The 16529-nt window shown below is 38.4% G+C and overlaps 1 protein-coding gene across 2 annotated transcripts in view; it reads right to left on the reverse strand.

Annotated features, from left to right (window-relative positions):
- Positions 1–16529, reverse strand: part of SPIN1 (spindlin 1) — a 65244-nt gene that overhangs the window by 25929 nt on the left and 22786 nt on the right. For both annotated transcript variants that reach the window (XM_068551849.1, XM_068551848.1), the window contains one exon: positions 996–1044. In XM_068551849.1, the coding sequence (XP_068407950.1) occupies positions 996–1021 (26 nt within the window). In that variant the 5' untranslated portion in view covers positions 1022–1044. The remainder of the gene's footprint in view (positions 1–995; positions 1045–16529) is intronic.

The raw sequence follows: 16529 nt of genomic DNA on the forward strand, positions 1-16529 counted from the left end.
CATTTATGGTAATGATATGATAATGAGTGGAGATATATTACATAAATTATCAGATTACTGAATATGGCAGAAGATGTGAAGGTGATGGGCAAATAAATGAAATTTGAGAAACGCTTTATCAAACCTCAGGACTTGCCTTATCTTCATATTTTTACTTTCCAAGTCATTTCTTAAACTGAATATCACAAATATTTACATTACATATAGAAGTATTCATTTAAATAGAGACATGTTTAATCACCAACAATTACTGAAAGGCACCTTTATTCATCCAGACCTTCCACGAAAGCCCAGAGGACTCACACTCTTTGACCACTACAGTACGGTGACCAAGAGGAGCAAGCATTTCAATATAAGTAATTCGAAAATAATTGCTATAGGAAGAGTCTTAGGAGGTGCTAGGGTCAAGGAGAGTCTTCCATATTTAACAATCCATGATTAAGACTCATACAATCATAACTGATTTGTTAGAGAGGGTTCCATGGTGCAGTAGCCGTCACTACTGCACAGTAGTGGATACTGTGGATACTTGTAAAATCTATTAAATAAAATACAGTACCAGTGGATATTGTTATTTAAGATAGTATCTCAATTTTCTTTTTGGACTAACTACATGACACACAAAAGAAGATTTCAGGGAGGAAGAAAGTTGCTTCTATTCTCTAGTACCTATAGAATTTAGGATTTATAACACATTTGTCACTTAAAATTATCTTTCAACATACATATGCTTTCTCTAAATTACAAGCTCCTCATTCATTTGAAAATCTTCTAAAGAAGTGAGTGTGCCTGGCAGAGTGCTAGCCAGGTCCTCAAGGCACAGGGATTAGGTAGCACACCACTACTCAGCGTGCAGCAAGGCTATGTGTGACGCTGGCTGCTCTGAGGCAAGACCTGCTCATACAGGGACAGGGCCTCACACAGATGACCTCATATCTCATGTAACCAAAGACCACAATTCGCTATCTAAAAAGGCAAGTTTCAGGATTGCTTACTTGTGGGATGTCCGTTTCTTCATCATGCTTGCAGATACACCAGCATGGCCTAAAAGAGAAGTGAGTATGAGTCAACGAAAACTGAATAAAAAATAGTTCAAACTCAGGAAAAAGTTAACTTATGAAAAACTGCTATATAAAGTATGAAATTAAAATAAACCACAAGGGAATTCCCTGGTGGCCTATGGTTAGGACTCTGCGTTTTCACTGCCGAGGGTCCAGGTTCGATACCTGTTTGGGGAGCTAGGATCCCACAAACCACGAGGCGTGGCCAAAAAAACCCACAAACAGCCAACATGTAACAAAACCATTTGTTTACTTATCTTTTAAATAGGAGCTATAAGGGATTCTGGGAAGATAAAATGACAGGGACAGCAGTTTATCTCCCTAAATCGGCCATAAAACACAAAACCAAAATCACATGGACAAAAACTACAACAAAAAATGACAATCCTAGTCATAAAGTACTAAAAGGTACAGAACTTGTCTTCCTGCCACAAACAACTACAAAATGGGACAAGAGATATGACACACCTGGATCCAAACATCAGGACAACAGGCAGCAGAGGACTATGGAACCAGGGAGCAGAAAACCCACGCAGGGGCCCCCACACCAACCAAGTGCATCCCGACAACGACTTGTGGATGATGGTTCATGAAGGGGAGACCAAGAACACTGTGGTTCTGCTACACTGAGAGTCAGATGGGAGTTGCGGAGGGCGAGGTGGCTGGGAGTTGTGGATCTGAGTGCTGGCAAGGAGAGAGATCTCAGAGGGAGCTCCAAACATCTGGAAGGGGAGGGGTGGTCTTAAGTCTGGCTAGATATTAACCTGCAAAGGCATGAGAGTTGTTCAAAGTCCATCTAGCCACCTCTTTGAACACACAGGGCAGTCAGTAAAAACCATAAAAAGATAATCCCTTAACCAGAAGGATGAAGTAGCCCTAAGAATAAAAGCTGCTATAGACCCATCCTAGCACCTGCTTGCCAAAACAAACTCCAATATTCATTAAAGGACATCAATAAAACCCAGTGCTCCACAACACACTTCAAATGTCCAACACCCCAACTAAAATTATTAGACCTGTGGAAAAGCGGCAGACTGTAACCCCATAACCAAGCGGGTTACTACCAAAACGATGTAATTAGCAGGCAAAGATGTTAAAAGAACTATTAACAACTATGCTCAAATAGCTAAAGGAAGACATAAACACTTAAAATAGAAAAATGGGGGTGGGGTGGGGAAAAGAGAATAAATAAATGAAACTGGTGAAAAATACATGATCCAAAATGAAAGAAAAAAAAAAAAATCACTGGATATGATTAATAGCAGATTAGACGCCACAGATAAAAAGACCAGTGAATGTGAGACATTACAGTACAACATATCTAAAATGGAACACAAAGGAAAAAACTGGGGGAAACAAACAGCCTCAGTGACCTGTAGGACAATATCAACTAGCCCAACATAAATGAAATGCACTCCATGAAAGAGAGGACCGAGGGGTGAAGGAAGAAAAAGTCTGACAAAAATAATGGCAGAAAGTTTTCCAGATGTGTAAGTACATAACCATGGAGCCAAAGTAAGATAAAGACAAAGGCAAAAACCACACCAAGGCACATCCTAATCAAATTTCTGAAAACCAATGACAAATAAAATATTTTAAGCAGACAAAGAATAAACACACCTTAAATTTAGGGAAACAGAAAATACTGGCTCCAGATTTGTTGTCAGAAACAATGTAAACCAGAAAACAGTGGAATAAATCTTTAAGGTGCTGCTAAGATAAACAAAATAACCTACCTGTGGATTCAGAATACTATAGGTAGCAAAAATCTTTCCAACCCCAACAATATTGATAATTTCATTAAACATAATCTAAGTGAATCAATTAAGAGACCATATAAAGAAGGAAGAGACGATTATTAACATCAGACAAAGTAACTTCAGGACAAAGTTATCAGGGATCAAAAAGGACATTCCGAAACGATGAAAGGATCAATCAAGAAGCCATACCAGGGAGTTCCCTGGTGGTCCAGTGGTTAGGACTCCAAGATCTCACTGCCGAGGGTCTGGGTTCAATCCCTGGTGGGGGAACGAAGACTCCACAAGCTGTGAGGGTGCGGCCAACAAAACAAAACAAAACAAAACAAAAAAAGGGAAGCCATAACAATCTTAAATGTATATGAACCTAATTATAGAATACTGAAATATATGGACTTCCCTGGTGATGCAATGGTTAAGAATCCGCCTGCCAATGCAGAGGTCACAGGTTCGATCCCTGGTCCGGGAAGATCCCACATGCCACGGAGCAACTAAGCTCATGTGCCACAACTACTGAGCCTGTACTCTTGAGCCCACGTGCTGCAACTACTGAAGCCTGTGCACCTAGATAGAGCCCGTGCTCCACAAGAGAAGCCACCATGAGAAGCCCGTGTACCACAACAAAGAGAATCCCCCACTCTCTGCAACTAGAGAAAGCCTGCGCACAGCAACGAAGACCTAACGTAGCCAAAAATAAATAAATAAATGAATAAAGAATACTGAAATATATAAAGCAAAAACTGACAGAAGTGACAAGGGAAAGTGACATAATTATATTTAAAAATATGAACGCTTCTCAGTAATTAATATAACAAGTGGCTAGGAATATCAGAAAGGATATAAAAGACCTGAACATCACAAACAGCCAACTAGGCTTAGCTGACATTTACAGAACGCCAATCCAGTACTGCCAAAATAAAGATCTTTTCTAAGTTCACACGGGACATTAACCCAGATACACCATATGCTACTCAGAATACAAACCCTCAATACACTTAAAATAACGTGAAATCATACAAAGTATGTCCTCTAACTATATCAGAATCAAGTCAGAAATAAATAACAAGGTATTTGGAAACACCCCAGTATTTGCAAATTAAACAACAATCTTCTAAAACTTCATGGTTCAAACACAAAATCACAATGAAAATTCAAATATTTCGAATAAAAATATGAAAATGAAAACAACCTATCAATATCTGTGGAATGATGCAAAAGCATGCTTACTATATTGATCAAAATTCACGCTAAGTAACAAGATCCAACTGGGTGGAGGAAGAAGGCTTCTGGGTTTTCTGCAAAGTTCGCTCTCCTTGGCCTTACATTAAGACATGCAATTTTTAGACATAAACTTCTGTACTTACATAGCATTTACAATTCTAAGACGTTAAATGAAAAAGGAGATATATGGTCAATTGGTCTGTGTAAGATTGTCCATTCTACTTCACAGATAAAAACAGCGAGACATTACCCCGATTGCTTAGACAGCCATTTTCCCCCACTTTCGCCTAGCATGCTTATATACACTGCATGAAGTGGGCAGCTCATAGATGAAGATAAGATACAGACTGAACAGAGAGCAAATCTATCCAGAGCATCCCTGGAACATCCCTAGGCTTACAGTAGATGAGTATAACGATATAAAAAATGCAAAAGTAGACGTGAAAATACAGGATTCGATCAAGATCTACTGGAATTGTACCTGGTGTCAGGATCCCTTCCCTTCCCTTCCACACTAACTATACAAGGGAAGGGCAGCTGACGTTAGCATTTGGTACGCCCCCGGCCTAACACCCACGCCGCTCCCTGAATCCTAGACACTTAACAGGCCCCAGACATCGCCACACTCCCCACAAAGCTGACTTTCCCATTTAGATGAGTACCATGACAAAAACAATCTTCTGATCACTCAAGAAAAGGTAAGTTGTTCGTAATTAATCCTTAATTCTTAAGTATGAATGGACAATGATCAATAGTCAAACAAAACAAAAAAAACAAACAAAAAACCCAGTGGTATGAGAAAGATAAAAATAAGCATCACTGTTTGTAGTTCCAAGACCTATGAAGATTAAATAAAAGAACTGGTATCCTCAGGAAAACTGAAGATACTATAGTCATAAAATGGGAACAAGTGGCTATAAAAAGGGACAACAAGAGCTCTTGAAAATTAAAATAAATGAAGAGAGAGAACTTTCCATTTCCAGTCTGGCATGTTAGGAGCTTGGAAGTTATCACTCTGTCCTAACAAGGGCTGAACAAGCTGAAAAATCAACAACTCTTCTTAGATTGGTGAGAGAAGTGAGGTTACAAGGAATCACTGTCCCCAAAACTGGAGACACAGACAAGCAGATACAGAGAATCACAATTCACGGTAGCAGAATCCTCTGCAGGAACCAGTACCTGGGTAGGAAAACCTGAAAGGCAATTGACCAACTGCTAGAGGCTTGGTGTGGACAAGTCTGAAAAATAAAAACTCCAGGGGACCTAGTCATGGGAAGGAAGGGGCTCCACATTTTTGTAAGTTTTACCTCCAGAAGCACCATCAGGTTCTCACAGTGAAGAGCAGAGAAAAACCCCCGTTTGCTTTCAGCAGAGGGAAGGGAGAAGTACCCCTTTTGAAATACACCCAAGTATTCTGTTCTTACCAAGGCCTGCCCTTGAGAGAAACTATTTTATTGGAGCCTTACTGTATCAGGGCCTAAGTGACCAGAGGGAAGGGAAATACCCAACTCCAACTCTCTAGCTGTCCCCTGGTGTGACAGGAGTTTCAAGGCTCAGCCCCCTAGCCACCCTGTAGGACACAAGAGGGGAGGAAACTGAGAAGCACAAGTGAAGGTCACAGCCCGGTGAGGCAGACTCCCTGAAGACTAAAACCTCATCACAGAACTACATAGTGTATCTCTCCCTCCCACACCACACCACCATATCACTTAAGGCTCATTTACCAGAGCTCCTTTTACCCAGAATATCATGTCTGGCTTTCATCAATAACTGTGAGGCACAGTTTGAAAAGACAGAGCAAATACCAGAATCAGACTCAGATATGGCAGTGATGCTGGAATTATCCAACTGAGAACTTAAAGTAACTATGAATAACAGGCCAAGGGCTCTGTGTGGCTGAACCACACTGACTCTTCTTTGTCAGCTCCATCTTAGGCCCACAGTCCCACCCCCTCCCCTTTCTGCATGACTGAGCTTTAGCTTACTCACAAGAAATGCACCCAAAGCAGGTTAAGTTTCCTATCAACTCTTACCCTTGCCTTCACCTGATATGAAAACTGGGAGAATATCTTTTGCTGATGCAGATGGTTAGTGGACATGAGACCCCTGAGGCGGGGAGGAAAAACCCCAGTCCCATCTGTGTGGGTGTGCTTCTCCCTTAGTAATCAGATTCCATTTTTAGCTTTGGCTCCTTTAAATCCCCCTATACTCCTTTTGGTGGTATGGAGTGCAGCTGCAAACACCTATGGATGGTCGTCCAAGCTGATCCTGCCTGTGTATAAGTCACCCCACAATAAACTTCATAATTGCGCTTTATGACTGCTTCACTCTTTAGTCTCAAAGACTAAAAAAATTAAAGAACCCTATAAATGGACAGATATTCTATGTTCATGGATAGGAAGAAGCAACACTGTCAAGATGTCAGCTCTTCCCAACTTGATCTGTAGATTAAATGTAATCCCAATCAAAATCCTAGCAAGTTATTTTGTGGGTATCAACAAACCGACTCTAAAGTTTATATGGAGAGGCAAAAGACACAAATAGCCAACAGGATATCGAAGTAGAAAAACAAAATTGGAGGACTGACATTACCCGACTTCAAGACCTGCTATATAACTACACTAATCATATCAGTGTGGTATTGGTGAAAGAACAAAGAGATCAATGGAACAGAATGAAGAGCCCACAAATAGTCACCCATAAATACAGTTAACTGTTCTTTGACAAATGAGCAAAGGCAATACAATGGAAAAAAGACAGTGTTTTCAACAAATGGTGCTGGAACAACTGGACATCCACATGTAGAAAAATGAATTTAGACACAGATCTTATACCCACCACAAAAATGAACTCAAAACAGATCATAGGCCTAAATGTAAAACAAAAAACCATCAACTATAAAACTCCTAAAAGGCAACACAGGAGAAAACCTAGATAACCTCGGTTATGTTCTGAGAACCTTTTAGATACAATGCCAAAGGCACAATCCATGAAAGAAATAATTGATAAGTTGGACTTAATTAAAATTTAAATCTTTTGCTCTGTGAAAGACACTGTCAAGACGATAAGAAAATATTTGGGAAAGACACATCTGATAAAGTACTGTTATCCATAACATAAAGAGAACTTTTAAAATTCAGCAACAAGAAAACAAACTGATTAAACAACTTTTAAAAAATGAACCAAAAACCTTTACACTTCACCAAAGATACAGAGATGGCAAATAAATGTATGAAAAGATGGTCTATATTAGATGTCATCAGGGAAATACAAACTCAAAACAATGAGATACCACTAACACACCTATCGGAATGGTGAAAATCCAGAATATGTATTGACAACACCAAATGCTGGAGAGGATGAGGAGCAACTGGAATTCCCATTCGTTGCTGGTGGGAATCCAAATCTGGAAGTTTCTCACAAAACTCTTACCATATGATCCAGCAATTATCCTCCCTGGCACTTATCCAAAGGAGGTGAAAACTTACATCCACCTAAAAGCCTGCACATGGATGTTCATAGGAGCTTTATTCATAATTGCCAAAACTTGGAAGCAAGCAACAAGATGTCCTTCAGTAAGTGAACGGATAAATAATCGGTACTATATTCAGACAACAGACTATTATTCAGTACTGGAAAAAAAAAAGCTATCACGCCATGAAAAGACAGGAAGAAATTTTACGACTCCGACCATATGATAGTCTGGGCAAGGCAAAACTATGGAGACAATAAAAGGTCAGTGGTTGCCAAGGGTTAAGGGGGAGGTAGGGATGAATAGTTGGAACACAGGATTTTTAGGGCAGTGAACCCATTCTGTATGATACTGTAATGGTGGATTTGTGTCATTATGCATTTGTCAAGACCCACAGAACATACAACAGCAAGAGTGAACACTAAGGCAAACTACAGGCTTAGGATGATGCTGATGTGTCAATGTAGTACCTTCACTGTAACACACGTATAATGGAGTGTGGGATGCTGCTACTGGGGAGCACTGGGGAGAGGTGGGGGGTACATGAGAAATCACTGTACCCTCTCTGCTCAATGTTGCTATAACTTAAAACTGCTCTACAAAAGTAGTCTATTTTTCTTTAATTCTTGAAAAAAAATAAAGAGGTACTAGACTTATTCTTCGACCATCAACACTGGGCTAGACAACAAGAGGTTAAGTGATGCCTTCAAAACTGAGGTAAAATTTTTTTGAATCCAGAACTCGTAACCAGATAAATTACCAACTGGCATTTACAGTCATGTATGGGCTCAAAATTTAAACCTTAAACAAATCTCTCAAAATTATTGGAGGATACTCCAGAAATTGAGAGGGAAGCACTGTAAACACAGAGGATCTGAGAAACCATGTTAGAAGTTCAGCGCAGCTTCTGAGAAGTAGGCTAAGAGACCCATACAGATGGGAGCAAGAGACAAGGGACTCAAGGAAGATTTTCTCCAAGAAGTTGACTCCACACAATAGAGAGTATAAGATAAATTACTCATAACCACAGACAAAAATTAATATCTCTGACATTAAAAGAGCTTCTGCAAGTAGAGAAGAAAAAAATGGGTGAGATAAGAACAGAAAAAGGCCAAAGAGGCATTTACAAGTAACACAAGACATGCAGCCTCACACGTACAAGTACACTGAGATATCATTCCCACCCATCAGATGGACAAAAATCTACATTGCTGACAACATACAACGCTGGTGAGACGCTGTGAGAAACACTTACATATTACGTGCTGGTAGGAATGCAAAACGGTACAGAGCCCATTGAGGGGAATCTGGTGACATCTCACAGAATTACATACACATTTAAGATCTGATTCAGTTCTACCTCTAGAAATCTATCCTAATGGCACTGGCAAGACAAATGGACAAGGCTCTTCATCGCAGTTACTATTTCTAATAGCAGAAGAGCAGAAACAACCTGAATGTCCAAATAACTGACTACTGAACAAACTAATTTGGTACATCCACGCAATGGAATACTGTTCAGTTGTAAAGAGTCATGAGCAATTTCTCTATATACTGCTAAGAAGAGGTCACCTACACATACTGTTAAGTGGAAAAAGCAAATAACAGAAGAGTAGGTAGGTGTGTATATATTCACTGGGCACCGATGTCAGTTAGTTGTCAATGGTGGGTTATATCACCCATCTGAGGATCACAGATTTTCCACTGGAAAACAGAACAAGACCCTTTATTAGGTAGCTACATCTATTTGTTGATTGAAATGAGAAAAAAAGCCTAATTTACAAAATGAACTGTTCAATGACTCACCAAACCATTACTTAAACTGTACTAAACCATGACAGGCAAGTAAAACTATATACACTCAAACTGTTGTAACAAGCTCATTCAGACACATGCTCCAAAATAACCAACTTTTGACTTAACTTTGCATGGACTCAAATGTTCCAAGGATAAAGACCAATGTCTGTTCCAGCAACTCATTTGGATTAAAAATACCAATCCCCCTACACACCACACTCATTGCCTCCAATCCTATTAACTCACTCATTCCTCCCCTGTGAGCACCTTTCTCTCTTGTGAAATTTCCCTGGGAGGCTGTCAAGGTGACAGTCTCCCTGTTGATCAGCAATTTTAATTAGCCTGGCTTTACATGACCAGCAGTGGTCTCTGGGGGTGCCACTTCAACAAACGGAAAAAGAGTATGACTTTATAACTTTAAGGGAGAAATCAGGAAATCTGAGAGGTGTTAAATACTCTCATCATACAAGCAGGAAATCTGAAAATCCATCTCTGAAGAAAACATTCACAAGAGAAAACATTCACAAATAGAGACAAAAAGCAAAGAGACACTAAGACATTCATAAGAGGCAGAGCTAATTCAAGAAAGGCTTTTTAAAAATGCAACTTACAGGGGCTTCCCTGGTAGCACAGTGGTTAAGAATCCACCTGCCAATGCAGGGGACACAGGTTCGAGCCCCGGTCCGGGAAGATCCCACATGTCGTGGAGCAACTAAGCCCATGTGCCAAAACTACTGAGCCTGCGCTCTAGAGCCTGTGAGCCACAATTACTGAGCCCGCATGCCACAACTAGTGAAGCCCACGCACCTAGAGCCTGTGCTCCACAACAAGAGAAGCCACCGCAATGACAAGCCTACACAACGCAACGAAGAGTAGCCCCTGCTCGCCACAACTAGAGAAAGCCCGCATGCAGCAACGAAGACCCAATGCAGCCAAAAATAAATAAACAAAAATAAATAAATTACAAAAAATAAAAAATAAAAAAAAATAAGTTTCTAGAGAAGAGGGAAAATAACCACTGGACACATACAAAGGTTCAGAAATGAAAATGGCATACAACTTCCCCAAATAGCAACACTGGATCTCAAAGACAATGAAAGGAGCAATGCCTGGAAAATTCTGAAAGAAAAAGTTATTTCCAACCTAGAATCTTCTCCCTGCCAAATATAAAGCATGAGAGTAGAATAACAACAATGTTGATACAAGGTCCAAAAAAACTTCCATCTTCTATGTGCATTTTTAAAAATTCTTATTAGAGACAATTTCAGGAAATCTGAGAAGTGGAAAGTAAAGAATATGAATGAATCACTATACATTCCACTTGCAGCTTTAACAATCAACTCATTCACTGCCTACTCTTGAAACTTTCGAAGACGTACATGCTTTACCTAGGCAAGAGTACACACTAAGAGACAAAATGCATGGGAACCAGGAGGAAAGGAGAATCTAACGTACAAAAGAGGAAAAAGAAATTCCAAGGATGACAATGTTGCATCAGGTCGAGAGAATAATCAACAGATTAGAAAAGGACAGAAGGCGCTAGGAAAAAATCCTCTAAGAAAAACACGGACAGATGGATTATCTATCACATTTGGCATGCAGGAAATTATACTGAGAGGAGTTTTCTAAAGCTGTTGGAGGGTTTAAGAGACTTCAACTTGCAAAGAAACTTAAACAAATAGAAAAAAACTAAAGCAATCACTAAACTCCAGGAAAAACATAATGTGCAAAAAAATAATCATACTGCATTACTTGACTCAAAAGTTCAGTACTTATGCAGTAATCATGATAGAAACAATAAGTACCATTTTAGCCAAAACTTAGAAGGCTAATAAAGAAGTAGTAAAACTGTCCCTGTTTGCAGATGACATGATGCTATACATAGAAAGTCCTAAAAGATGCTACCAGGAAACTACTAGAGCTCATCAATGAATTTGACAGTTGCTGGATACAAAATTAATATACAGAAATCATTTGCATTTGTATACACTGAAAACAAAATATCAGAAAGAGAAATTAAGGAAACAATCCCATTAACCACTGCATCAAAAAGAATGTATCTAGAAATAAACCTACCTAAGGAGGCAAAAGACCTGCACTCCAAAGACTGTAAGACACTGATGAAAGAAACTGAAGACGAAAGATATACTGTGTTCTTGGAATGGAAGAATCAATATTGTTAAAATGACCATACTACCCAAGGCAATCTACAGATTCAATGCAATTCCTATCAAATTACCAATGGCATTTTTCACATAACTGCAACAAAAAATTTTATTTGTATGGAAACACAAAAGACTGCCAATAGCCAAAACAGTCTTGAGAAAGAAGAGCTGGAGGAATCATGCGCCCTGACTTCAGATTATACTACAAAGCTACAGTAATCAAAACAGTATGGTACGGGCACAAAAACAGACGTAGAGATCAATGGAACACGATAAAAAGCCCAGAAATAAACCCGCACACTGATGGTCAATTAATCTACGACAAAGGAGGCAAGAATATACAATGGAAAAAAGACAGTCTCTTCAATAAGTAGTGCTGAGAAAACTGGACAGCTAAATGTAAAACAATGCAATTAGAATATTCTCTAACACCATATACAAAAATAAACTCAACTGGATTAAAGACCTAAACGTAAGACTGGATACTATAAAACTCCTAGAGGAAAAGAACACTCTTTGACATAAATCACAGCAATATTTTTTTGGCTCTGTCTCTTACGGTAATGGAAATAAAAGCAAAAAAAAAAACAAATGGGACCTAATTAAACTTAAAAGCTTTTGCATAGCAAAGGAAACCATAAACAAAATGAAAAAAGACAATCTACGGATTGGGAGAAAATATCTGCAAATGATGCTACTGACAAGGGATTAGTTTTCAAAATATACAAATAGTTCATACAGCTTAATATCAAAAAAACCACCCAATCAAAAAATGGGCAGAAGACCTCAACAGACATTTCTCCAAAGATGGCATACAGATGGGCAACAGGCACATTAAAAGAGGCTCAACATGCATTAATTAGAGAAATGCAAATCAAAAGTACAATGAGGTATCACCTCACACCAGTCAGAATGGCTATCATCAAAAAGTCTACAAATAATAAATGCTGGAGAGGATGTGGAGAAAAAGGAACCCTCCCTACACTGTTGGTGGGAACGTAAACTGGTACAGCCACTATGGAGAACAGTATAGAGGTTCCTTAAAAAACTAAAAACAGAGCTACCAAATGATACTGCAACCCGTGCACCCCAATGTTTGTAGCAACACTAATTATAATAGCCAAGACCTGGAAGTAACCTAAATGCCCGTCAACAGATGAATGGGTAAAGAAGATGTGGTACGTATATACAATGGAATATTACTCATCCATAAAAAAATAAATGAAATAATGCCATCTGCAGCTACATGGATGGACCTAGAGATTATCATACTAACTGAAGCAAAGACAAATATCATATGCTATCACTTATATGTGGAATCTAAAAAAATGACACAAATGAACTTACTTACAAAACAGAAATAGACTCACAGACATAGAAGACAAACTTATGGTTACCAAAGGAGACATAATGGGGGAGGGGGATAAATTAGGAGTTTGGGCTTAACATATACACACTATTATACATAAAATAGGTAAACAACAAGAACCTATTGTATAGCAGATGGAATGATACTCAGTATCTTTTTTAAAAAAATATCTTATTTATTTATCTATCTGTCTGTCTGTCTACGCCGGGTCTTAGTTGCGGCAGTCGGGATCTTCGTTGCAGCATGCGGGATCTTTAGTTGTGTCAGGCGGGATCTTTTAGTTGTGTCATGCAAACTCTTAGTTGCAGCATGTGGGATCTAGTTCCCTGACCAGGGATCGAACCCAGGCCTCCTGCATTGGGTGCGTGGAGTCTTAGCCACTGGACCACCAGGGAAGTCCCAATATAATCAATATCTTGTTAATAACCTATAATGGAAAAGAAATCTGAAAAAGAATACATACATACGTACATGTATATACACACAACTGAATCTCTTTGTTGTATACCTGAAACTAACCCAACATTGTAAATTAACTTTACTTCAATAAAAAAATTAAATATTGACTTCATTATTTAAAAAAAAAAAAAGGTTAATGGGAGAAAAAGATGTTATGTGAAAAAGCCATCATCCTCAACAGGTTTCAATACATATCTAAATTTGTCAGATCAAGAGAAATTTGTATACTCATTTACAAATTTTGAAGGTAAACATCAAAATAAATGGAGTGCCTACTTTTTGATATAAGTGTTCGGCACTACTTGACATTTCACCCATGAATTTTTATTGATTTGATAAAAATAAAATCAAGGTTTTAAAAATATTTGAACATAGCAAAAATAGTTGTTAATCTGAGTATTAGGCACATGGATATCTATTACTACCATTCCCTGTACCTATCAGTATAATGTCATAAAAGGAGGAAATCTGCAACCTTTGGTAAACTAGTAAAAATGAAGGCTAACTTTTCTAAAGGAAAAAAAAAATATGAAAAAAGTTTTACTGTATAAAAGGACTTGCTGCCCAACGTCATTAGGTATATATAAACTACCACTTTAGTAACCAATTAAATTCCAACATATTTATATAAATAAACCTAAGTTATTTTAAAAATAGAAATCTCTGGAACTTCCCTGGTGGCGCAGTGGTTAAGAATCCGCCTGCCAATGCAGGGGACATGGGTTCGAGCCCTGGTCCAGGAAGATCCCACATGCCGCAGAGCAACTAAGCCCATGTGCCACAACTACTGAGCCTGTGCTCTACAGGAGCCCATGAGCCACAGCTACTGAGCCCACGTGCCACAACTACTGAAGCCTGCGCACCTAGAGCTCATGCTCCTCAACAAGAGAAGCCACCACAATGAGAAGCCTGCACCCCACAACGAAGAGTAGCCCCCGCTCGCCGCAACTAGAGAAAGCCCGTGTGCAGCAATAAAGACCCAACGCAGCAAAAATTAATTAATTAATTAATTAAAAAAAAAAATAGAAATCCCTAATATGTTGAATAGGTACATAAAGAGAATGTCAAAAATTCAATTTTCAAATTTTTATTGATCACTCACACCCTAATGTCAAACACTGTCGGGTATTAGGAGTTGCCCACTGTGGTGGTTTTAAAACATGACCACAGTTCTCTGACACTTCTCCCATGGAGCAGAGTACATGCCCACTCCCTTGAACCTGGGCAGACCTCTGAGACTGCTTCAATGAACAAAATGCAACAGAAGTGAACCTGTATGACTTCCAAGGCTCCAAGAGAAGAGACCATGCCACTGTGCCTGTTTCTCTTGGGATACTTGCTCTGGGAGCCTTCATGTAGTAAGTCCAGCTACACAATGGCCCACAGAGGAAGAGAAACATCCTAGGAGCCTTATCCACTGAAGGCCCCCACTTTAGCCTTTCAGAGGGCACCAGACTAAGGGCATAGCTGAGGCACCATACCAACTCTGGAATGCCTATTTAGGCTTCTTGCTGCATGAGAAAAAGAAACCCCCCTTTGTGTGTGAATTTTCTTTATTTGTAAATGGGCACATTTGTTACTGATACAGGGATTTAAAAGTAACAAAGCCCTTGTCTATGTTAACAGGAAAAATGATTAAGACTAGTTTATAAGTAATACTGATCAAGGCATCAGTAATCTCTCTAAAATAGAGTATAATACACAACAGTGAAAAACAATAAATGACCCCAGGATTTCTTATGTTAAAATATTCAACAATAGGCTGATTAGAATTTACAGAGTACCTACTTTGTCTTTAGCACTATGCCATATGCTCTAAAAAATATCAAAGAGTAAGAAAATGTAAGATCAAAGTACTGGCTAGGATTAGACAATCTCTCCCTTAACAGTAACATCTCTTGGTTGAGCTCCTTCAATTACTTACACCATACTACACATCACTTTAATCAATTCTCTCTCCTAAGAATTTGACTAAATTAGTGAAGAAAATAGGAGTGCTGAATTTAGAATGGTGTGCATAAAAAGAACTTGAGGGTACGAATTACTATTTCAAATGACAGAAACATGGGGCGTTCACTGATCAACAAAAATTTGACAGCAATTTTTGCAACTAATGAGATAGAATAAACTTTTCGTTATAAACAGTACGATCAACAAAAAAAAATGCTTTTTGCAGAGCAGCTATAATGTGCCAGGCACCTACCTAAGCACCTGACACACATAAACACATTTATTCTCCATAATAACCCCAATAGATACATACCATAACAGTCCCATTGTTTAGGTGAGAAAAACCAAGGCTTAAGAAGATACAAAATGCACCAATGTTTATACAGCTAATAAAAGAGCAGGACAGAGCTGATGAGCCCAGTTGGAATTTAAATAGTAACCTCTCAGGTGACTTACACTTCAGTCAGTTGCCACTACTGCAAGTTAATCTTACTGACAAATATTTAACAGTTAAATCAATATTATCTTTACAAGAGAGGAACTAAATAAAATCAAAGAGAAAAGAGAAACTTAAAAATCTTAATCCCTGTGGCTCTTCTACAAAGGAATTCCAAACACTACAGTTAATAAATAAATTCTAAATCACATAGCAAGCACTTGTATGATTAATAGTAATTTTCCTAGCAGAATTCTCAGATTCATTTATCAAAGAACCTTAATATGTTATGACAGGTTTTTTCCAATATTCAAATGTATTTCTGGAACGGAGAAAAACATAAATCTTAAAGAAAATACTACTTACCTATTTTATTTTGTAGCCTATAAGATTTTTACCTTTGCTTTTTAGGGCGGACAAAAATCATGCAAAGTCTAAACTTCTAGTATCGGCTGTGTGCCACAAAAATAAGAATTAATTTCTATTAAATATTCATTTCATTTCCATACATTTCATTCCAGTAAAGTTCTTTCATATAAATACACAAAAAACTGAGCTTACCTTTTTCCCTATAAATATCCTAAATCTCACTAAATCTAATACTCAGCTAGTCATCTCACTTTCACATCTTCTTTCAAAAACAAATGATAAACCCTTTGTTTACTATAATCCTATAAGTATTTACAATTCACTTGCTGTATTTACTGGACAGCTATAACTTACTGCAAGAGACCACAGGAAAAAAAAAATTAATATGATCCCTACCTTTCCAAAACCTAAACCTGTTTCTTTCACATGTGTATGTGTTTAAAATACTGGAAATCACAAAGCTTTAGGAATAG

This window comes from Eschrichtius robustus, chromosome 10 (assembly GCF_028021215.1).
Source record: "Eschrichtius robustus isolate mEscRob2 chromosome 10, mEscRob2.pri, whole genome shotgun sequence".
In the NCBI taxonomy this organism is placed as follows: Eukaryota; Metazoa; Chordata; class Mammalia; order Artiodactyla; family Eschrichtiidae; genus Eschrichtius; species Eschrichtius robustus.